Here is a 25,395-nt window from a genome sequence, read left to right on the forward strand (position 1 = left end):
TATTTGTCTCTAGGAGGAAAAAAAATCCCTTCACCCATCGTTTACATTTCTCTAGCTAGATGGTCATTCGACTTTCCAACCAAGACAAATTAACCCTTAACATCCGGCTATGCTGACTTGATGTTACAGTTGTGACCAAAATTATTCAACCCCCAATGCTGTAAAGGGGTTTAGGGACTATAGTGTACATTTGGAATTGTATTCAGAATCAAATCCTACAAGGACGTTGTAACTACCCAAATGCAACTAAAATGACATCAATTGTTTATGTAATACAGTAGTAAATGGTTCTTATGTGGTTTCTTCATTGCCACAATTATTCAACCCCTTAAAGACTACCACTCTGAAGAACAGAGGTTCATACAGGTGCTTTCCATCAGGTATTGAAAACACCTGTGGATGTCACCGAGCAGCAATCAAGCATAATAAGCACCAATTAGGCAGCTTTAAAATGACTGTGATACTCAGCTCCTTCTAGACATTTACTGGTGTGGTTACAAACATGGTGAAGGCAAGAGAATGGTCCAGGAAGACAAGAGAAGAGGTGATTTCTCTTCACAGGAAGGGCAATGGCTATAAGAAGATTGCAAAGATGTTAAACATACCAAGAGACACCTTAGGAAGCATCATTCGCAAATTCAAGGCAAAGGGCACTGTTGAAACGCTACCTGGTCGTGGCAGAAAGAAGATGCTGACTTCGACTGCTGTGCGCTACCTGAAGCGTAGAGTGGAGAGAAGTCCCCGTGTGACTGCTGAGGAACTGAGAAAAGATTTGTCAGATGTGGGTACAGAAGTTTCAGCCCAGACAATAAGACGCACACTGCGTAATGAAGGCCTCCGTGCCAGAACTCCCAGGCGTACCCCCTTGCTGTCTCCAAAGAATAAGAAGAGTCGACTGCAGTATGCCAAAAGCCATGTGGACAAACCACAAAAGTTGTGGGATAGTGTTCTGTGGACTGATGAAACAAAATTAGAACTGTTTGGGCCCATGGATCAACGCTATGTTTGGAGGAGGAAGAACAAGGCCTATGATGAAAAGAACACCTTGCCTACTGTGAAGCATGGTGGAGGGTCAATCATGCTTTGGGGCTGTTTTGCTTCTGCAGGTACAGGGAAGCTTCAGCGTGTGCAAGGTACCATGAATTCTCTTCAGTACCAGGAGATATTGGATGGAAACGTGATGCAGTCCGTCACACACCTGAGGCTTGGGAGACGTTGGACCTTTCAACAGGACAATGATCCCAAGCATACCTCCAAGTCCACTAGAGCATGGTTGCAGAGGAAAGGCTGGAACATTTTGGAGTGGCCATCGCAGTCACCAGACTTAAATCCGATTGAGAACCTCTGGTGGGACTTAAAGAAAGCAGTTGCAGTGCGCAAGCCTAAGAATGTGACTGAACTGGAGGCCTTTGCCCATGAAGAATGGGCGAAGATACCCGTAGATCGCTGCAAGACACTTGTGTCAAGCTATGCTTCACGTTTAAAAGCTGTTATAACTGTAAAAGGATGCTGTACTAAGTACTAAGATTGAATGTCACTTGGGGGTTGAATAAAACTGATAATGCTGTGAGCACAGAAAAGACATTTGTGGTTATTTCATTATAACTGTTATGTTATATTTGTCTGACCTACAAGTGCCTCTTTAATGTAAATGTAAGCAAGATGACTGAATGATCAAAAGCAATGTCAAACTGGCCAAAACACTCAATTTCAGTGGGGGTTGAATAATTTTGGTCACAACTGTATATAGGATTATGTCTTGATAAAATCATGTTTTTGAGACATAATTTCAAAAGGTCCACAACAATAGACATGAGCAGCTTGGCAGCCGAGGCGGAGCGAGCCAGTACATCGAATACCCTACGGAAGGCATCGACAAAACCGGAAAACTCGTGAATCACTGGGTCATTCCTCTCCCATAAGGGATTCGCCCAGGCCAAGGCCTTGTCTGAGAGTAGCGATATTAGGAAACCCACCTTTGACCTCTCAGTCGGAAAAGCGTGGGGTATTAATTCGAAGTAAATCCCCACCTGGTTGAGGAACCCACGACACTGACTCGGCTCACCCCCAAAGCGCTGTGGAAGAGGGGCTGAACCAGTCATACCTCTGGGCGCCGCGGGTGCCGCAGCAGTCGCGGCGGTAGGCGCAACAAGCGGAACAGCAGCGGGAGCGACCACCGGAGTGACAACCGGCCTAATAACACCAGGAGTAAGGTGCGCGGTGCGTGCCAGCAGAGTTTGCAACGCCTGAGCGAACTGATCCAACAGGAGATCCTGTTCATCCAGTCTGGCGACCAACATTGGAAGCGAAGGCGTACCTGCACCGTCAGGATTCATGGCACTTGTGTAATGTCAGGGCAGGGCTGTGGAACGGACAGGTAGGCCTAGTGGCAGGATAAGGCACTGACTGACGACAACCACCACCAACAGACCGAAGTCCCTCAAGGCGCAGAGTCTAAGTCCCAGGCTGCCCTTCACCAGGGCCCCTGATGGTGGGGATGGACTTGACGCAGCCAGGAACCAGGTCGCGGCCCCCGAGACACCCCGGCTGCGGTAATGGCCGCCGCCAATGGCGTGTAGCTGGTGAGAATGACAATAGCGTAGTCAGGCAAGCCGAGTCGACAACAACAGGACAAAACAGTACAGAACAGTAGACAGAGAATCACAGGTCACGGGCCGGGTTCAGCAACGGAAGGTCAGATCGAAGGAAAACACAGAGAATGGTCTTAGTCACAAGTCGAGTCAGAATACCAGAAGAGTCACGAGCATATACACAGAGCTGTAGCAAGACAAAGACACAAGACACAAGTGCAAAGAGCATGTGCGTATCACAGGCTTATATGTACTCAGCCACACCCCTCTGGGGGATGGACCTCAGAGACCTGAAGGCATAAAAGCTTCCCACCATGCTCAGCAGAAATCCAAGATGGATGCCAGCACATGGAGTAACATAACCTCTGGGAAAAGGTAGGACCTTGACACAGACATGAACAAACTAGTTGAGATCTTAATAAACAATAGCTCTGCTTCTATCAGTCAAGGATATAGGAATCTTCACTTTTCCTCGGGGAGGGTTTCAACCCTGTGGGAGAGGAAGAGTTTGAAACCTGGATGGATCAGGCAACTCAGGCTTTGAAATAATGGAACATCCCAGAAGTAGTCAAGAGACAGAGACTAAGTGAAAGTCTTGGAGGGTCCATAGCTAGGGCAGCATAGTGGCTAAATGGTTAGCATTTCCCCCAGGCAGTACTAGGGTCATTGGTTCATATCCCAACCACAGCACCACCTGCCTGGAGTTTGCATGTTCTCTCTCTGCCTGCGTGGGTTTCCTCCGGGTACTCTGGTTTCCTCCCACACTCCAAAAACATGCTGGTAGGTTAATTTGATCCTGTCTAAATTGGCCCTAGTATGTGTATGTATGAATGTACCGTATTTTCCGGCGTATAAGGCGACTGGGTGTATAAGACGACCCCCTAATTTTCCAGTTAAAACATAGGTATTGGGCTATACTCGTCGTATAAGACTACCCCCCTTCTGAGGCAACACCATTTAACCCCTAGCCTACAGGGCACTTATACCCACTTCCCCCCAGGCCAATTTTCAGCTTTCAGCGCTGTCACACTTTGAATGACAATTGCGCGGTCATGCAACACTGTACCCATATGAAATAGGTGGCACTGATGAGGAGGCACTGGTAGGTGGCACTGATGGGCATTGACAGGCATGAGAAAAGGAGAGAAGCGCCTCTAAGTGCAATAAGTCTTTTTATTCAAGTCTAAATGTAGAAACACTCACATGTATGAAGTAATCATAAGCTTAAAAACCGTGGTTAACAATAGTTAACGGTGGGGTGGTAACCCGGGTGAAGAGCCGTCATCTTACTGCGATGTGGGGAGGTCAGCTCTCGGCTGGAACAGCGTGGTGGCTGGAGGGGAACAGCCCTTCCTCATTTTTTCTGAATCACTGATGGGCACTGAAAGGCAGCACTGATACATGACACTGATAAGCGGCACTGATAGGCAGCACTGACTGGCACTAACTGGCACTGACTGGCACTGATAGGCAGCACTGATAGGCAGCACTGATGCACACTGATAGGCGGCACTGACTGGTAGCACTGATAGGTGGCACTGATGGGCATTGACAGGCATCACTGATGGGCACTGAAAGGCAGCACTGATACATGGCACTGATAGGCAGCACTGATGCGCAGTAATAGGAGGCACTGATTGGCAGCACTGATTGGCATTGATATGTGGCACTGACTGGTAGGCACTGAAAAGCAGCTCATATGGGCACTGATATGTGGCATTGATGTGCACTGGTAGGCACTGATATGTGGCACTGAAGGACACCGACAGCTGGCACTGCTGGGGCTACACTGATCATCAGGGCACACTGATCATCAGTGCCCTGATGATCAGTGTACATATCCCCTCCGCGGAAAGCCGATTACGGCTCTCCTCTCGAGCTCTCAGCGTGACAGCTTGAGAGGAGAGAAATGCCGATAACCGGCATTTCCCTGTTTACATGTGATCAGCTGTGATTGGACACAGCTGATCACATGACCAAGCAGACATCTTCGGCTCTTTCTGTGATCGGTGATCCGCTGTGTCCGAGAGACACAGCGCATCACCGCGCATGCGCAGAGAATGGGAGGACGCCATATGAGCCAATCACGGCAAGTGATGTATTTTATTAATGAATACAGAGCCTGCTCAGATTGGCTGCGTCAGAAAGGCGAGCTGATGATGTCACAACTTCAGCCAATTCGAGCAGGCTCTGTATTCATTAATAGAATACATCGCTCGCCGTGATTGGCTCAGCGCGGTACACTGTATGTGTAGCTGAAGCTACCGTACAGTATTACCGCACATCCAGCGGTTCTATACCCGGCGTATAAGACGACCCCCAAAAGTTGTCTTAATACGCCGGAAAATACGGTAAGTTAGGGACTTTAGATTGTATGCTCCTTGAGAGTTAGGGACTGATGTGAATGTGCAATATATATGTAAAGCGCTACGTAAATTGACGGCGCTATATAAGTACCTATAATAAATAAATAGCTAAAGTGATTTGCAGTCTGAGGATAGGAAAGCAGGATTGTGTAGCAATGGACTATATTTGTGCTTTATATGCTGTGTATGGCCGAGTAGAGAAACTTCCAGACCATTTGTATAAGTTCGAGCACACTCATCAGCGTAGGGGTGAGAGACTTTCTGAATACATTACTCAAGTGGATAAAATTCTACATCAGATTATCCTAAAGAAAGGGATTGATCCCTAGGATGCTGACAAAGTCTGTCTGGAGCAGGTTCTACAAGGTGCACAACCTAATCACCCAATTATGCTGAAACTATTACTCAAGAAATCACAAGCAACCCCCACTTTCCCTTAAATAGTGAGAGAGGTGAAAGAGGAGGAATTAGTGGAGAAGAAATAGAACTGAGAGAACTGCCAAAATCTGCTTCCAAGAAAGAAAAAGTGTCAACTCGGGTGGTACAAGTAGATAAGTATTTCACCAATGAGGATAGTGACGGGGAGACAGAAGCAGATGAACACTTAGGCTCTAAGATCATCAAAACCGTCAGTGAGGCAGCCCGAGTCAACCTGCTGACACAAGTTGCTCACGTTCTGAATCAGATACAGCGAAGCTTGTTGTGGGTAATGGAAACACAAGTGAAACTGCAGGCAGCCAAACCAAATCAGAGTGGAGCCCATGCTTCAGCCTATGAAAAGCGGAAGTGCTTCCAGTATGGAGAACCTGTAAATTTTAGGGCCCAGTGCCTAAGGAAAGAGACTGAGCCAGACCTATCTAGACCATATCTCAAGTTGGAAGAGCTGAAGATCTGGGGTATTGGCTCTGAAAAAGTCCCTTATGATGGCTACATTCAAGGTAAAATAACTTTCGGTTCCTCGGAGAAGACAGAGACATTTTATATGTTAGCAGTTGTATGTTTCAGATCATCAGGAACAAGACAAAATTCTCTATCAATTGGAAATAACACTGACCTAGTGAAAAGGTTCCATTATTCTTATAGCTGAGAATGAAGACCTCACCTTCAATTGCATCAAGCCTTTCGACGGGTGGTTCGGGAGCAGATAGCTTCAATGGAGTGGGAAAATTGTGGAGGCTAGGAGCCAGGGAAAGATTACTGCAGTCTGGTGAAATAGTCTGTATGAAGGCCACAGTCAAGTTGGCTTGGGATCAGCCAGGTCCCTTCTGTATCTTGGAGACTGATTCACACCAAGGAGAGATGGGAGTGGAGCTGGTCCCTGAATAGTACCCACAAAAGCCTTGTCCCAGAATGGAGGGAAGGTGCCAGTTAGTCTCTGGAATGTTATCAACTTCCCTATCAGGTTAAAGGCACAAATGTCAATTGGACAAGGGAGTTTGGCTATTCCGGTAACACCTACTGATTTGGTGATGGGAGGGTCCAGAGAAAATTCAGAAGAGGAGTCTTCTTCCTCTCACACACCACTTTCTCCTAAATGGAAGAAAAGAGTAAAGGATCAGTTGTTGAGATGGGAAGAGATGTTTTCCAAGAATGACTTTGACTTGAGATGTGCTAAAAGTGCTCAGCATAGGATTCGCCTTCAGGAAGACAGGTTATTTAGGGAGAGAGTAAGGCAAACACCTTTGAGTGACCAAGAAGACCTCAGAGAGCAACTTGCTGGGCAGAAAAAGTCAGGAGTAGAGAATCCAGGAGCCCTTACTTTTCTCCTATAGTTGTAGTGAGGAAGAAAAATGGGACCCTGCAGATGTGTGTCAGAACTCTGAATAGAAGAACCATTCAGTACACCACCCCTTGAATTGAAGTTTAAAGGGGCAAACAGGATAAGCGTGCTTCATCTGAAAGTGCTCTTATCCTTCAATATGTGTTTTACATTCCCAAGGTGCCAAAAACTGTTTTCTAAAATCTTGCTGTAATCACTGCTGATATTGAACCCCTTTCTGCTGCTATAATGTAGGAAAAGTGGGCCTGAACACCCAGCAGCCACACCTCCACAGTGGTCTGAGGCTCTGTGCAGAGCGCATGCTCACTGTGCACTGTGTGCTTAAAACTGACACCCGCTGCAGATCGCAAGTGCAGTGTGTTTTGAATGCGGTGTGGGAAATGCGCACACAATGTGGGTTTCCCGTACAGCGTTCTCGTGTGATCAGGCCCTAAACCTAAAGCTAGGGCATTATTCAACTTTATGCAAAGAAACACAACAGGGCGCCAGATCAGTGTGAGTATAGAAAGAAATACCTTATTACATCTCACTTGTACATGTGGGGCAACCTGTGTACTGCTCCAGTGACAGGGAGGCATGCGGTGACCGCTCTCTTCAGGCTGACAAAGGCGACAACAGCTGCAGGGCATCAAGAGGGACCCGCTGATGGCATGGCTTGGCAACATCTCCCTCCTCACTCCTGCCAACTGACAGAAGGTAGTGACAGAAGCTGTTAAAAGCGTGCAGGCCGCAACGCGTTTTCAAGGCTCTGCCTCCTTCTTCAAGCTCTTCAAAGCTGCAAGGTGAAGTTATCCTTTAATGTGCCCTTAGGCACGATGGTTACCAGTTATAGCGGTCACTTGTTTTTGTAATATCCCAAAAAGTAGCATAGTGTTAAGATTACCTTTCAGTGCTTGATCTCCAGTTCTGCCTTGAGAGCAACCAATGTGAAGTAACCACTTTCAGACCAGTGAGGTACATCGCTGAACTTGTGGGTGGTTGTACCAGGATAATGCCTGAAGCTTCAGGTAATTCCTGAAGCTTCAGGCATTACCCCAGTATCGTTTTTTAGAACTGACGGTTGGATCTCTTGTAATAGCAATCGGAGAAGCTAGATTGTTATTACAAGCAGCGCGAAGGATGTCCCCCCCCTCCCTTGCAGCTTGCTTGCGCTTCCGCATCCCACTGGGTGGTCTCATCCTTTGATCGGCTGCTATAGTAACCTGGAAGCGATTATCTGACGTCACTTCCAGTTTACTCAGATGTTATCTAGGTACCATTTTTTAAAAAATCAAAAGCATTCGAAAACACTTATCTTGGTATCTTGAATGCTTTTAAGGGAAGAGGAGTATTTTGGGGTCTTATAAACCCCAGATCTCTCTATAAAGTGTATCTGTCACATGTCTATTGCTGTCACAAGGATGTTACCATTCCTTGTGATAGCAATAAAAGTGATAGAAAAATATTAAAGCAACAGTGTAAAAATAAAATTAATTAACCACTTCTGGTGTCTATACCAGAGTGATGCCTGCTGCTGTAGGCATCACCCCAGTACCATTTTTTCAGAGCTGGCGGTCGGCTCTCTTGTAATAGCAATTTAGGCAGCTTTCCAGGCACTAGATTAGTATTAAAAGCAGCGGGAGGGGACGTCCCCCCATTGGAGACCTGAGAGGCCAGTATTGGCCTAGATTGGCTCTCCATTATAGTAAACCAGAAGCTATGACCTGACATCACTTCCGGTTTATTCAGAAGTAAAAGACACCATTTTTACAAACATAAAAGCATTTAGAAACACAGATCTTGGTGTTTTTGCATGCATTTACGTGCAGAAGAGTGATTTGAGGTCTTATAGACCCCAGATCTCTCCCTAAAGAGTGCCTGTCATTTGCCTATTGCTGTAACAAGGGATGTTTACATTCTTTGTGACAGCAATGACAGTGATCAAGAAAAAAAAAATTAAAGAAACAGTGTAAAAATCAATTAAATTAATGATTAAAAAAAAGGAAAAAGAAAAAAATTTTAAGCGTCCCTATCCTCCCATGCTAGCACTCCAAGGTGAATGCGTGCATCGGTCTCACATGCAAACAGCGATCAACCCACACATGTGAGGTATCACCGTGAACATCAGACCATGGGCAGTAATTCTAGCACCAGGCCTCCTCTGTAAATCTGAAGTGGTAACCTGTAAAAGCTTTTAAAGCATTGCCTATTGATAGTAAAATTTACTTTGCTTGTCGCCATTGCATGGGCATGCCCAATTTTAAAGCGTGACATGTTTGGTATCTATGTACTCAGTTTAACATCAAATTGGTTATGTAGTGTGTTTTTTTGCAATAAAATTCCAAAAAGTGTATTTTTCCCTTAAAATTGCATTTGAAAAACTGCTGCGCAAATACTGTGTGACATAAAAAATGTCAAAACCCACCAATTTATTCTCTAGGGCCTGTGCTTAAAAAAATAATGTTAGGGGGTTCTAAGTAATTTTCTAGCAAAAAATACTGATTGCTACATGTGAACAAAAAATGCCAGAAATGGCCCGGTCTGGAGGTAAAGTGCCCCCATCTCCCGTGCTCGCATCCAAAAGAGAAGGCCTGCATTGGTCCCCCATGCATGCACGCAAACAGCGACTGTCACACAAATGATAGGCATTTCCGCGAATGTCACATTAATAATTATTATTAATGGCAATAATTCTAGCATTAGACCTCCTCTGTAAATCCTAAAGTGTTACCATGTGACATAAAAAAAAAATTCTGTTTGAAAAACGGCTGCACAAATACCGTGTAACATAAAAAATTTCAAAACCCACCAATTTATTCTCTAGGGCCTCTGCTTTAAAAAATATATACACCGTGTTCCAAATTATTATGCAAATGGTATTTTTCTCATTTACCTAAATAATTGATGTAAATAACAGTCAGCATAATTCTCATGTTATCAACTATTAAGAGTACAATTCAAATTTTATTGAACAAACCTCCTAATGATAACAGTATTTTTTTTAAAAATAAAAAAAACTTACAATGCACTGTTCCAAATTATTACGCACAGTAAGTTTCAAAACTTACTTCAAAAAGTTGTAAAGAACTGAAAATTGTCATTTGTTGTGTTTGCAGCATATTTACTGAAATCAAAAGTTATTTCAATCAAACTCTTAACAACATTTTAACTTTTTAAACATTTTAACAGGTCACGGTACATTTTAACATAGGACCCCTTATTTGATAGCAGCTTTACAAGTCTTGCATCCATTGAACTTGTGAGTTTTTGGACAGTTTCTGCTTGAATTTGTTTGCAAGATATCAGAATAGCCTCCCAGAGCTGCTGTTTGGATGTAAACTGCCTCCCACCCTCATAGATCTTTTGCTTGAGGATACTCCAAAGGTTCTCAATAGGATTGAGGTCAGGGGAGGATGGAGGCCACACCATGACTTTCTCTCCTTTTATTCCCATAGCAGCCATTGATGCAGAGGTATTCTTTGCAGCATGAGATGGTGCATTGTCATGCATGAAGATGATTTTATTATGGAAAGCATAGTTCTTCCTTCTGCACCAGGGAAGAAAGTGGTCAGTGATAAACTCCACATACTTTGCAGAGGTCATCTTTACACCTTTGGGGACCCTAAAGGGGCCGACCAGCTCTGTTCCCATGATTCCGGCCCAAAACATGACTCCACCACCGCCTTGTTGACGTCGCAGCCTTGTTGGAACAGGGTGGCCGTCCACCAACCATCCACTACTCCATCCATCTGGACCATCCAGGGTTACACGGCACTCATCAGTGAACAGGACTGTTTGAAAATTAGTCTTCATGTATTTTTCTGCCCAGTGCAGCCGTTTCTGCTTGTGAGCATTGGTTAGTGGTGGCCGAATAGAAGGTATATGCACAGTTGCAAGACTCTGGAGGACTCTACACCTTGATGTCCGTGGGACTCCAGAGGCACCAGCAGCTTCAAATATCTGTTTGCTGCTATGCAATGGTATTTTAGCAGCTGCTCTCTTGATCCAATGCATGGATCTGGCAGAAATCTTCCTCAATGTGCCTTTATCTGCACAAACCCGTCTGTGCTCTGAATCAGCCACAAATCTCTTAATAGTGCGATGATCATGCTTAAGTTTTCGAAAAATATCTAATGTTTTCATACCTCGTCCAAGGCATTGAACTATTTCACTCTTTTAGGCAGCAGAGAGATCCTTTTTCTTCCTCATATTGCTTGAAAATGGTGCTCTGCTTAATAACGTAGAACACCCTCCTTTAGTAGTTTTCCTTAAATTAGGCTCACCTGCCAATCTAATTATCACAGGTGTCCGAGATTGTTTTCAGTGATCAAAAGAGCCCTAAGGCTGGCCATACATTATACAATTATCTTCCAATTTTCTGCCCAATTTCCTTTAGCTTTACCTTCAACTGTGTAGTGCAAGGGCCTGCCTAATTGGATACAATTGAAAGTGTTGCTTAGGTTTGTCCTCCTATTATATGGTTTTTGGTAAATCTAAACCAAAAATCTCCAGATAATTGTATAATGTATGGCCAGCCTGAGACACAATGCCATCCATGAGTTAAACTGAAAAACAAAATATTTCATCTTTGTGACACTTAAATAGAATTTGCATAATAATTTGGAACAGGGTGTATATAATGCTTGGGGGTTCTAAGTAATTTTCTAGCAAAAAATACTGATTGTTACATGGTAACATGTAAAAGCTTTTAAAGCGTCGCCTATGGATACTAACATTTACGTCGTTTGTCACAGTTGTACGGGTGTGCGCAATTAATAATAAAACGTGACATGTTCGGTATCTATTTACTCTAGCTACTAGGTGCAACATCAACTTTTATATTTTACAAACAAAATGGGTTATGTATTTTTTTTTTGCATTAAAATTCATTGAAGTGTATATCTTCCCCAAAAACTTGTGTTTGAAAAAACTGCACAAAATACAGTGTGACATAAAAAAAATTGCAAAACCCACTAGTTTATTCTCTAGAGGCTTTAACCGCTTACCAACCGCCCTAGAGCAGAACTACTGCTACAGGGTGGCAGGGCTGCGCAAAATCAAGTATATATACGTGATTTTGTATTTGCGGGTAGGGGGCACGCACAAGCACGCTGCCATTTGCAGCTACAGCTGTCGATCACCGGCACCCAGCAAACGCAGAGTAACAGCGATAGAGAAGAGGTCTGTATGTAAACAACACAGATCTCTCCCCTGTCAGCTCCAGCATGCTGCTTTGTATTGCTCTGCATATCAGAGCAATACAAAGCAGCGTGTTTACACAGTAAAGCACACACAGACAATATAGTAAAACAGCACACAAGTTAACCATTTGATCGCCCCAGATGTTAACCCTTTCCTGCCCAGTGTCATTAGTACAGTGTCAATGCTTTTATTAGCCCTGATCACTGAATTAGTGTCACTGAGGATGTCAGTGGCAGTTATTCAGTTCCCCCCAGTGTCAGAATGCCTGCCAAAGTCCCGCTATACATCGCTGATCACCACCGTTACTAGTATATAAAAAATTGAAGTATATATACTGCCATTTGTAGATGCTATAACTTTCATGGAAACCAATGAATTTTGGGATATTGAGTTGTTTTTTTTTTTTTATCAAAGACATGTAGCTGAATACATTTTGGACTAAATTTATGATGAAATTAGATTTTTAATTTTTTTTTTTACTGGATATGTTTTATAGCAAAAAGTCCAAAATATTGGGTTTTTTTTCCAAAATTATGGGTCTTTTTTTGTTTTTACCACAAAAAATTAAAAACGCACCGGCTATCAAATGCCACTGAAAGAAAGCTTTATTTGTGGGAAAAAAGGATGTAAATTTCATTTAGGTGCAGAGTTGCATAACTGCGCAATTGTCAGGTAAAGTAATGCAGCGCCGTACCGCAAAAAATGTCCTGATCAGGAAAGGGGGTAAATTCTCTGGAGAGCAAGTGGTTAAAATTATATAAGGTTTTTGGAGTTCTCAGTCATTTTCTAGTAAAAAAAATACTGTTACATGTAAACAAAAAGTGCCAGAAAAGGCTTGGTCTGGAAGTGAACAGTAAGTAGGAAGTGAAGGTAATCAATGTCTGCTGTGTAGACAAATATTCTTCACAAATGCATATACAGGCTGCCAACCCTAACGCCCATTAGAGAAAGTTCACCCGTTTCTCAGGTTTACGGTCAGAGTAGGAAACATTTTTGCATTGCACGCCCTCTACCATGAATCCAGCTCAGGCTGCGCTACATCAATTATATTGACCGTGATGGATCTTTCTGTTCAATTCGATCACTATCATTCCCTCTATCACAAGCTGCACTCCCTGATACGTTCGATCACACATCCACCACTCGCTTCTAGCTATACATCCTTTATCTCCCCACCCCATTCACCAATTACACCCTGCCTCTTGGATCACGTGTTTATGACGAAATGCTTGAGTCTTTTATGGCTGCTGTGTTCTGCTCGCTGCTGTTTTGAGAGGGCTCGAGGTAATGGAGCTGAAAACTATGGAGTGATAGCATTGTGCACTGCTGAGCAATAGAGAGAAGCCGTATTCTGCCGTATAGTAATGTCGGCTGTGCGGGTGGGGCTTGTACAACAGCAACGTATTCTGTGAGCTGGTGGCAGTGTTCAGGCGCTTACCAGTGATGGAAAGGAAAACAGATTGATGTGGGAACAGCACAGGTGATGGGACAGATTTTAACAAGTGCAATAGTAGATATAGAGGCAATTCATGGAGGGTCTTTTTATGCTTAGTTATTTCATTACCCTATTATTGCCTATAAATCATAAAATAATATATTCCTGTACAATTGTATTATATTTGAAGGAATGTCATAAATATTGTAAAGGTTTTGAAAGATGTTTTCTCAATAGAGTAAGGCTCGGTTCACATTAGTGCATTTTTGTGGGCCACGTTTGCTTGGGCACGCCATCTCATTCATTTGAATAGGCTACCTTGCCTGCATTTCCAGCAGTAAAAGTTGCATGTACTCTATTCAAAATGTGGCCCGCAGAGAAATAACATAGTCATTTTGACCATGTGATTTCCCTGCGGTTCTGGCACCTGTGCAGGTACTGTATTTTTACTTGCATGGTGGTGTCATTCAGAATGAATGGCAGCACCATGCATTTTCTCAGAGCAGTGTGTTTTCATTACAGGTGTGTGCAGGGATACCCACAGCAGCTCACATAGATGTGAATTGAGCATTTGAGGTGCAAATGTATTTCTTCTTTCTTTCTATCCTTATTTGTTGTTTCCCTCCCATTTGCGGTTTTCTCTCCTCTCCTTGCGTAGTTTATCAATATTTGGAGTGCTGTGTGCTGAACCTACAATTGTAGGACTGCTTGTTACCTATAATGCATGCATTGTAAGATGGAATGTAGGACATTATGATCGCTATACTAGAACATGTGTAAACTGGTGAAGATTTGACCTGCATTGCAGTTCTGTGTAATAAAGTTATGGTTGCTTATACTGTTTCACCCTGTTGACAAAGGCATGAAACTTCCTAACTGGAACAAGAGGAAACAGGAAAAGACCTGATTACCCTCCAACCTGTGGCTAGAAAAGAGTTCATCAACCTTTTTACCTTGGGGAACACTTGAAAAAAAATTTCAGATCTGATCAGTGAGCTGTATATATAACAACAATTAACAAACAAATTCAGAGCAGCACAGGGAAGCTACTGTTGTAACATGCCTTTCTTGATCCCCGTTAGCCCTCCTCTCGTCCATCCCAGGTTATATCTCATACAAGCGCCTGGGTCAGACAGAAGAGGAGGACCTGTGGATAACAGTACAGTAATAGTATATTTCCCTGCACCACTCTACAAATCCATAACACAGGGCTTCTCAAATGGGGTTTCACCGCAAATCAATATTGTGGCAGATGTATATCCACCCAATGTTGTTTTCAATATGCACTGACAGTGTGCATTGATACCTGATGCCTCTTCTGTAGATGTGGCTCCTGTGAAGTCAGAGGGCGGGATCGAGAGGAGTGCAGAGAGTGGGAACACGTGGCTGGATGAGGCAGTGACATTATGCGTATGGCAGACTGTGGAGGAGGGAAGCAGAAATTGGAAGCATGTGGATAAATGTAGCAGGAGTATGGCAGCGCTGAATGCAGAGAGCAGGGGCATGTGGCTGGATGAGACTGTAGCAGGAGGTGAGATCATAATGGCTTTATGTATAGTTTTGACGTAACCTAAAACTATTATGCTCCATTCACACTAGGGCATTTCAAATTGCAGGCAGAATTACTGCAATTCTTCTCGTGATTTTAAATTGCGCTGAGAAAATGTGTGATTGCGTGTTCCGGTGCTATTAATTTCAATGCCACCTGAAAACGTGGGATGTTTTTGCACGATTGTGGAGCGGTTTTCCGTTCTGGAACCTTTTTGGGCGTCGCGCGTCCCACAATTGTGCGGAATCGCAGCGCGTCAGTCTGCATCACTGCTGCCATACACTGGATATCACCTCCTGCTTTAGCCATGTGCTTCCTCTCTCTGGTCAACCCCCAGTCTGTATTCACTGCTGCCATACACAAACTGTTCTCTGGCTCTCTGACAGTACTAACTGTGAGCACGCATTGAGAACAGCAACATTGGTTGGTTTACATTCGCCACAATGTTTTTGTGGCGTAACCCCTGGGGACTTCTCATGGGACCCCGGTTGAGCAATAGTGGACTAGACCAGTGGTCTCCAAACTGCGGCCCTTTTGCTTGCCTCTATCCAGCCTTCAGGGTACTATTTCTCCCACTGACACCAACAAGGAGGCACCTTTTCTTTCACTGGCACCAACTATGGGGCATTTTTCCTTCCACTGACACCAATGATAGGGCACAATTCCTCCCACTGATATAAACAACTAATACAAAGAATGGAGCTCTATTCTTTCCTCTGATACCAATGATGGGGCACTATTCATCCCACTGATACTAATGAACGGTCACTATTCCTCCCACTGATACCAATGATGGGGCACTATTCCTCCCCCCGACACCAATGATGGGGCACTATTCCTCCCCCCGACACCAATGATGGGGCACTATTCCTCCCCCCGACACCAATGATGGGGCACTATTCCTCCCCCCGACACCAATGATGGGGCACTATTCCTCCCCCCGACACCAATGATGGGGCACTATTCCTCCCCCCGACACCAATGATGGGGCACTATTGTTTTGGACTAGGTCACTTACAGACCATTTACCGTGATCTACCAGTGAGCCAAATTAATATGAGAATACGTGCACGTGGAAGTAAGACACTGACACTTCGCAGTTTGCCAGCTTCCTAAAATTCTGTTTTATTGAGGAACTAACAGTATCATTTATAGGGCTTATGATGCAGGCAAAGCATATACATTGATTGGGTGAAAAGTCCACTGGGTTTCTGCGTGTTCTTCCATCCGTGTTGATATCTTCCAATCATTTTCCCTAAAGAGACTCATTCCCTTTTTATGGGGGTTGTTTACATTAAAAGATACTTTTCTCCTAATGAGTCACCTAGGGTGAGACTCCGGATGAAGGCGCCATCTTAATTTTCATCATTGTTCTGTCAACCTATATCTGATTGTTTACTTAAGAGAGTAAGGAATTTTAAAGAGCAAGAAGCAGAAAGTAGCAAGACTATAAAATTGTCATTTTACTGATCATCTAATAGAACGTGGACTGTCTATCACAATCCACTACAATCCCCCCTTAAAATGGCTATTTTATTCCTGACTGTCCCTATGTCTTCTGATGTCCTAACTGCCTGGTGGCCCTCCCCTTGGAACTCTTTTAAGACGCATATAGAGCCCCCGAGTGGCTAATCCATCCCTAGAGTCTCGATGCGTCCTGAGAAGGCCACAGTCAGGCACTGTCTTTCCCTGCTTATAGTTGTCTGTTGGGATGGGAAAGTTGTAGCATTCCTTTTTTTTTTTATTATAAGTTTGAAATATGATGATCAGGGGCCATGGTCTGTAAGGGAGTATAGGATTCCCTTTCTTTACAGGGGAGTTCAACATTGTTATAGTTCAGGAATGTAGGGGAGATCTCGTTCACAGCTTTCCCTATTAGCCTCTTAATGCAAGGGATCACACAGCAGGCGACTATTGCCATTAGAATGATAATACCCAGGATAACCACCCCTGCTTGGGCGAGGGCTTTCTGCCAGCCACTCAGCCATCCAAACCACTGATCCCAGGGATGTGTAATACCTGAGTTTTCCTTAAGTTCATTTGACAGGTCCTCCAACCTCTTGATGGCCAGTGTCACCTTCCCATTTGGGCCTGTGTTATCTGGGATATACGTACAGCAGGTCATGGTCTTTGGTATCATTTTACAGACCCCCCCCTTTTTCAGCTAATAACATATCGAGTGTCATACAATTTTGAAAGACCATGTTAGAAGTAGCCTCCAACTGCTCTGCTATCCCCTTTAGGGCATCTCGTGTGTAGTTTACAAACCATTGTTGATTATAGTAGATGTAGTTTATCCAATCTACATTCTTGTTCTCAGTGATGAAGAGGAATAGGGATTCAAATCCTGCGGCCACCTGGTCTCTGGCCTTGAATTCATCGGGTACCCCCCTTGGGACTCCTATCGCATCTATATAGACATGGGGGTCAAAACTCCCTTGTGGGGCACTTCGTTTGTGCTTGGTTGCATGGGGGGGGGGGTTGGGAGGCCCCTTAAGTAATGGATCTGAGAGGATGTGCAATGGCATTATGGCATTGGCAAGGGTACATTCCCCTCTCCATTTCCCTATCAGTCGGGTCCTAATCTTCTGATCACCACAGATCCAGAATATATCCCCCAATGATATGACCTGGTTCTGGGTTAGATCTGACCGGGCTGTACTATAAGCAACACAGAATCCCTTTGTGAAGTTCCCCAGGAACCTTCCTCCTCCCTCGTAGTTGGCATAGCAGGTATAATTACCAGGATATATAGTTAAACCATTTGGGGCCTTTTCGTCACCTTGGATTAGGGGGTAACGCTTCTTCCAGTCCTCACATAAAGACTGGTTCGTAGAGACGTTAATATACAGGCTTATGACACACTCCTCTATGGAATCTGGTAGGGTTAGTGGCACCGTCCCCAGATGTGGTCTGGCATGCCCACACACATAGCAGTTGGACTTATTATGCGAGTTTGCATTGTATCTCATCCATTCTAACCACAGATTAGTGTCTGAGAGGCCGGTTTCTACTGCTATAGTATCTTCGTATGTAGGGTTTGCTATGGCCACCATCTCTGCCAACGTTTTGATCTTTGGCATAAGTGGGTTATAGGTGGGAGCAGTATCTCTGGAAGATTTCCATCGGTTTGATCTATACATATCCCTTATCCAGAATTGTCCCATCACTCCCCCATGTCCCCAGTATCCCAACCAGTAAAGCCCCTCATCTCCTGGGCTGGGGTTCTCTATGGTGAGGGTGAGTGGCATAGTTCTCCCTGTTGGTTTTTCATATGAACATGTGCCTGTTTTAAGTAGTCAATCTATCAATTAGGCTCTTCCCATTTTTATCTTTGCGGTTTAAAGCACTTAGTGGTTTATACCCCCAGTCAGGCCCCGTATTCCATCCTACTGAGCTCCAGTATCTGCACTTGTCTCCCCAGTAATCATCCGTCACACATATATATATACTACTGGAGTGATCCTGATACGTAGTACACTGCCAAGGTTGTTTCGGACAAGGCGCTATGAAGCAGAAGTCAAAGGCAAAAGTTGCCACACGGGTGTTGGAAGAATTGTACCAAAATGTTATCAGGCCACTCTGTTCGGGTGTCCCACCTTCCCTTGTGATTGCCACTCTTTGTCCCCTACCCATTCCCGAAAGCACATACAAAAGGATATATGTGTATAATTTCATGTTTCTAGTTGTCTTCTGGGGGTGCAACTTTCTTGCAGTGAGAGGCGTGGATCCAGGTACTCTTTCCTTCTAGCTTCACTGAGGTGGCCGTCACCAGAAGCACCTGGAAAGGACCGTCATATCTGGGTTCCAATGTATGTTTCCGCAGAAACTTCTTGACCAAGACCCAGTCTCCAGGTTGCAAAGTGTGCGTTCCAGTGTCCGCCTCAGGATCTGGAATGGAGGAGAAAACTTGCGCATGGATATTAGTCAACACACGTGCCAAAGATATCACATACTTTGTCAATGAGTCAGACTGCAATTGTAATTGTTGAGGATAGTAGGTACCCAGTCTAGGGGCGGACCCAAACAAAATCTCATAGGGAGACAACCCATGACTTCCCCTTGGTGTGTATCTAACGCTGAAAAGAGCAATAGGCAAGCTGTCCGGCCATCCCATGCCTACCTCTTGGGCCATTTTTAACATTCTTGACTTCAGGACCCCATTTAGGCGCTCTACCTTCCCACTACTCTGGGGATGATAGGGTGTGTGAAACGCAAGTGTGACCCCCAGAGCCCCCCAGATCTCTTTTGTGACATTGGCAGTAAAAGCCGGTCCCTGATTGCTTTCAACCACCTCGGGCACTCCATATCTGCAGACTATCTCCGTGAGCAGCTTCTTGGCAGTGGTTCTTGTGGATCTGGGCTATGCGCCGGTAAAAAGGCATCGGGTGTTTCTCCGAGTCCGGGAGAGTTGTGACTAGTGAGGAGGCTTGGGATGGAGTGAAGGCCACATACATGATAGGAGCATCAGGTAGGTTGGGCACCGGGCGGGGATGGTCGTCTTCAGATCCTTGGGGGCGATAGACAGGATTGTGGTAAGTGGAAGAAAAGGGATGAGGTGCTGAGTCTGCTCCCATTCCAGACTCATACATAGATAATTTTTGACAATGGGGTTGTGTGGTTGGGGGAAGTTGAACGAGTGGTTTGCTTTCTGGACCATGGCCTTCTGAGAACGGATCATTCTGTTGGGAACAAATGGAAACAGCATCATCCTCTCGGGTACCCTGGCAGACTGCCGCAGCCTCTGTCTTTTCTTGAGCCCATCCTCTTCTGTCTGGCAGAGAGGTAGGGGTTATCACATCTGTAAAATTTCAGCCCGGCCATTCTGTGGGTGTCTTCAGTTCAACTTGGTCTGAAGCCTCTGTTTGTTTTGGTGGTGGTGGTACTACAGGCATTAGGGGTGTGTGGAGGGCCGAAGGTGGTTGGGAGCCAGAGACAGTAAGCACTGGGCAAAGGGGGGCAGCTGGCATGAGGTGTGTATGGTGTATCAGTGTACTAAGCCCAGAGTCAACATGGCTTCTGGTGGCTTCACTGGGCGGCGCCATCTTTGATGAGGGCGGAAGGGGCGGGGCCGGAGGCGGAAATGGAGGTGACTTTGTTGGAAGCATCGGATGTTGCATAGTCAGCTTCCGGTCACATCCCTTGCAAATCTCCTCCCACCCCGGATTCTTAACTGAACACCCCTTACATATCTGGAGGTTCTGACTACACAGTATGCAAAAATCTGGACTCTCGGGGTGGGGCCTTCCTGTATTTCCACATGCCTCGCACCTCCAGGACGGGCCATCATCATAGGGGGGCGGCGCCTTGCCGGGCGCATCTCCTTTCCTGTAATATACATATACAACTCCCCCGTCCTGATTCAGTTTTTGCTCCACCCAACCCTCCTGATGTAGGGCGCGGGCCACATTAAACCAAGTTTCTGCTGTCTTTAACATGTTATGCTTCATTAGAAGCCCTTTCTTCTCTTTACACAGTTTCCTCCACCAGTTCACAAGCAAACGAACTGTTCTCTGGCTTTATAAGTTTCTTTCCCATTTTGTTTTACTTCCCTCCCGGAGACCCTAAGGTGGACCCCAAAGCCGTCACTCTCTCTTGTTCTGAAAGTGCTGTGTCGTGAGACCGTTTAAGCAGAATCCACGCAGCACTTCCCTCCCCCCCCCTGCTTCTCCTCCAGTGACTTCCCTATTTTTCTGCTACACTGAGAATAATGTGCATTAACCCTGTAAACCAATATATCAGGAGCTATGATTGTCACTGTACTACTACTTGTACTACTTTCACCAATCCCCACTCTCCTTCATGTACACCAAACATTAATCCACATACACAGTGTGATCATGACATAGTATTTCAGACACGCCTGTCGGGAGTAAAATTTTTTTTTTTTTTCCCCCACAAGACCAATCCCTGGCTGTGGTTATTTCCCTCGTGTCACCATCACTGCGACTGAGAGTTCCCCTCGTGTCACCATTACTGCGACTGCGAGTTCCCGGCACCCTCTCTCAAATCAGGGTATATCCTGTCCACACCTGATGAGGAATATTTTGCCGTAATTCTCCCCTCCCTCACAGGCGCATCAACAACAACCCAACCAATCACACTGGTACACACAGACAACACAAAAGACAAGACATATCACACTGGTAGATGACATTACACTGACAGGTGGGTTCAAAGGAGCCCCGGGCAAGTACCTGTCCTTTGCTGCTGACCAACGGACAGCCAGACGGGTGAGTAGTCCTGCTGGGCAATTCCAGACTACGCAGGTAAGGAATTATTAGACATAAAAATTCACTTACCGCTTTTGGAGGTGATCAGTCTCCGCGTCTGGAATGCTCCACGGTCCCCCTCATCCACTCTGGGTCGGCTGGTCCAGTGTTCAGAACCCGGGCCCCACGTTGGGCGCCAAAATGTTTTGGACTAGGTCACTTACAGACCATTTACCGTGATCTACCAGTGAGCCAAATTAATATGAGAATACGTGCACGTGGAAGTAAGACACTGACACTTCGCAGTTTGCCAACTTCCTAAAATTCTGTTTTATTGAGGAACTAACAGTATCATTTATAGGGCTTATGATGCAGGCAAAACATATACATTGATTGGGTGAAAAGTCCACTGGGTTTCTGCGTGTTCTTCCATCCGTGTTGATATCTTCCAATCATTTTCCCCAAAGAGACTCATTCCCTTTTATGGGGGTTGTTTACATTAAAAAATACTTTTCTCCTAATGAGTCACCTAGGGTGAGACTCCGGATGAAGGCGCCATCTTAATTATCATCATTGTTCTGTCAACCTATATCTGATTGTTTACTTAAGAGAGTAAGGAATTTTAAAGAGCAAGAAGCAGAAAGTAGTAAGACTATAAAATTGTCATTTTACTGATCATCTAATAGAACGTGGACTGTCTATCACAATCCACTACACTATTCCTCCCCCTGACACCAATGTTTGGGCACCATTCCTCCCCCCGATACCAATGTTTGGGCACCATTCCTCCCAGTAATACCAATGATGGGGCACCTTTCCTCCCACTGATACCAATGAATGGGGCACCGTTCCTCCCACTGATACCAATGAATGGGGCACCGTTCCTCCCACTGATACCAATGAATGGGGCACCGTTCCTCCCACTGAAACCAATGAATGGGGCACCGTTCCTCCCACTGAAACCAATGAATGGGGCACCGTTCCTCCCACTGAAACCAATGAATGGGGCACCGTTCCTCCCACTGAAACCAATGAATGGGGCACCGTTCCTCCCACTGAAACCAATGAATGGGGCACCGTTCCTCCCACTGAAACCAATGAATGGGGCACCGTTCCTCCCACTGATACCAATGGATGGTGCACCGTTCCTCCCACAGATACCAATGACAGGGCACTATTCCTCCTTCCACTGACTACAAGTAAATTTTAATTTTTTTATTTTTTTTTCACTCCTGACACTGGGACATTTTCTACTCCCAATGGGCACTCTGGCCCTCCTAAAATCTGAAGGACAGTAAATCGTCCCTTTGTTTAGAAAGTTTGGTGACACCTGGACTAGCCTATTCAAGTGGCCTGCATTATTTGTGGATACAATCTTGATATTTTTAATTGCTTGCTGTGGTCTATTTTTCATGTTTCTTATGCATATTTTTACATTCCTGCTACTGCTGACTGTTGTCAAAATACATTATACACGTCTAGTTTTTCTGACATTTAAGTTGTACATCTTCCAATATATATGCCCATAGAGCAGGGGTCTCCAAACTTCTGCCCTCCAGGTGTTGAGGAATTGCAAGTCCCATGAGGCCTTGCAAGACTGACAGCCACAGGCAAGACTCAGAGGCATGATGGGACTTGCAGTATTTCAACAGCTGGAGGGCCACAGTTTGGAGACCCGTGCCATAGAGGAAACTTTGGTGCTCTTGATGGCCAAGAGGACCGTGCTTAACAAGGAGAAAAATCTCAGCCAGCACACACCGTGCAAGCCCAGTGTGTAGGTGATAGCAGAGTCAGCCTAACTCCATCTAGTCCACGCCCCCTGACATGTTTTACTCCATCCATGGGGCTTAGTCATGGAGCTAAGGATATCTCTGTGGTAGGGAGTTTATATATCGCATCATGGGCCGCTGTGGTGATTAATTCACAAACAGGTGAGAGCTATAGAGGGGAAGAAGGGAGAGCAAAGAATGCTGCACAGGATAAAAAAATAAAAATGGATTTATATAGCCAGCAGGCACTTCTAGTCTACTTTTGTGTGGAAAAAAATACAGTGCATCCAGAAAGTATTCACAGCGCTTATCTTTGTCACATTTTTTTAGGTTACAGCCTTATTTCAAAATGGATTCAGTTCATTTTTTTCCCTCAACATTCTACAAACAATACCCCATAATGACAATGTGAAAGAAGTTTGTTTTGAAATCTTTGCAATTTATAAAAAATATACCACATGTACATAAATATTCACAGCCTTTGCCATGACACTCAAAATTAAGCTCTGGTGGATCCTGTTCCCACTGATCTTCCTTGAGATGTTTCCACAACTTGATTGGAGTCCACGTGTGGAAAATTCAGTTGATTGGACATGATTAGGAAAGGCAAAACCTGTCTATATAAGGTCCCACAGTTAACTGTGCATGTCAGAGCACAAACCAAGCCATGAAATCCAAGGAATTGTCTGTAGACCTCCGAGACAGAATTGTATCAAGGCACAGATCTGGGGAAGGGTACAGAACAATTTCTGCAGCATTAAAGGTCCCAATGAGCACAGTGGCCTCCATCATCCGTAAATGGAGTTTGGAGCCACCAGGAATCTTCCTAGAGTGGGTCGCCCAGCCAAAATGAGCGATCGAGGGAGAAGGGCTTTAGCCAAGGAGGTAGCCAAGCACCCGATAGTCACTCTGAAAGAGCTTCAGCGTTTCTCTGTGGAGAGAGGAGAACCTAACAGAAGAACAACCATCTCTGTAGCAGTCCACCAATCAGGCCTGTATGGTAGAGTGGCCAGACGGAAGCCACTCCTCAGTAAAAAGCAAATGGCAGCCAACCTGGAGTTTGCCAAAAGGCAGCTGAGGGACTCTCAGACCATGAGAAACAAAACTCTCTGGTCTGATAAAACAAATAACCCGAAAAAGATTTCTCCTGCGCTCCGGGACCCAGGCCGGTGGCGAGTAGATGGAATTAAACCTCCAGAGAAGCAACCACCGGAGTATCCAAGGTCGTGCAGCTCCAAACCAAGGCTGGGGAAGCCCGAACAAACTGCGAAGTGAAACAACAAGAAGCGCACCAACCTTGTGCATTACCTCAGTAACGAAAATTTATTAAATGAAGGAAAGGTACTCACAAGCAGCAAATAAAAATAGGCATGTAAATCCACCCAGGGACTTCAAAGGTAAGAGGCCAGCGCGAATCCCATCATGGGTATAGGTACTCAGTCCAGCTGACGCGTTTCGAAGGTCATGCCTTCTTCCTCAGAGCTCACTTGTTTGTTTCACTTCGCTGATAAAACAAATGCCAAGCGCCACATCTGGAGGAAACCAGGCAACGCTCACCACCTGGCCAATGCCATCCCTACAGTGAAGCATCACTTCCGCTTTCAACACAAAACATGTCACTTTCACACCTGCAAATCACATAGTGTTTCTATTTTTTTGTCCAACACCTGTGTATATGTCATTTATATAAAATTGTTAAATTACATACAGCATATACTTTCATGTTAATATAAAAGCTTATAGCAAAGTCTTAGGCTTTTTTTCTTGAAATTCTTGTTTTAGAGGACCATTTTTTTAAAACTTTTTATTTATGGTTTTTGTATCTTTTTGTTTTTTTTTTTAGGTATCTTTTTCATTTTATCATCTGATATGAAGACTTTACCAGGCATAGGAGTATTCGGGACAGGCAGTTCAGCTCGGGTATTGGTGCCATTACTCCGTGCAGAAGGGTTTCGCATTGAGGCTTTATGGGGAAAGACAGAAGAAGAAGCTAAGTCCTTAGCTAAAGAATTAGATATATTATTCTGCACTACTCGAACAGATGATGTCTTGCTACATCCAGATGTGGACCTTGTGTGCATCAGCATTCCACCACCTCTCACTCGGCAGATTGCAGTAAAAGCACTAGGTAAAAGTGTTTCTGTCACTAAAACAAAAAGTGCACCAGCCTTATGCAATAAAACATAATTTATTATATAGCACTAGGGAATAGGTGGGTCAGTGATGGGTGTCCTTTGGGACCTTGCAGTGCCAAAAAACAACAAAAAAAAAAAAATAGCCAGTGATGGGAATGCGTGGGTGACCTAATTTGGTGTATGCTGATGGTGCCCTTGACACTAGGGAATGCTGTATTGACACCTCTTCTGGCTTTAGATTCAAACACTTTGCTTCAGGAGCTATCCATTCCATGTTCCTTTCAGACTTCATCTGATGGCTAATATGAGTGTCTTTGGGGCTGTTGGTAGCCTCTTTTGAAGTAGTTCCTTTCACTCAAGTTCATTCCAGGCATCTA

The 25,395-nt window shown here is 44.7% G+C and overlaps 1 protein-coding gene across 3 annotated transcripts in view; it reads left to right on the plus strand.

Annotated features, from left to right (window-relative positions):
• The first annotated feature begins 13,107 nt into the window (after positions 1–13,107).
• Positions 13,108–25,395, plus strand: part of GFOD2 (Gfo/Idh/MocA-like oxidoreductase domain containing 2) — a 72,873-nt gene continuing 60,585 nt past the window's right edge. The window contains exons 1-2 of one of the 3 annotated variants that reach the window (XM_089689953.1): positions 13,108–13,202; positions 24,727–25,011. In XM_089689953.1, the coding sequence (XP_089546079.1) occupies positions 13,136–13,202; positions 24,727–25,011 (352 nt within the window). In that variant the 5' untranslated portion in view covers positions 13,108–13,135. The other 2 variants (XM_089689955.1, XM_089689954.1) reach the window with 2 other exon arrangements.

Source organism: Staurois parvus, unplaced genomic scaffold, assembly GCF_062004578.1.
Source record: "Staurois parvus isolate SC_StPar_1 unplaced genomic scaffold, SC_StPar_1.0 ptg000505l, whole genome shotgun sequence".
Classification (NCBI taxonomy): Eukaryota; Metazoa; Chordata; class Amphibia; order Anura; family Ranidae; genus Staurois; species Staurois parvus.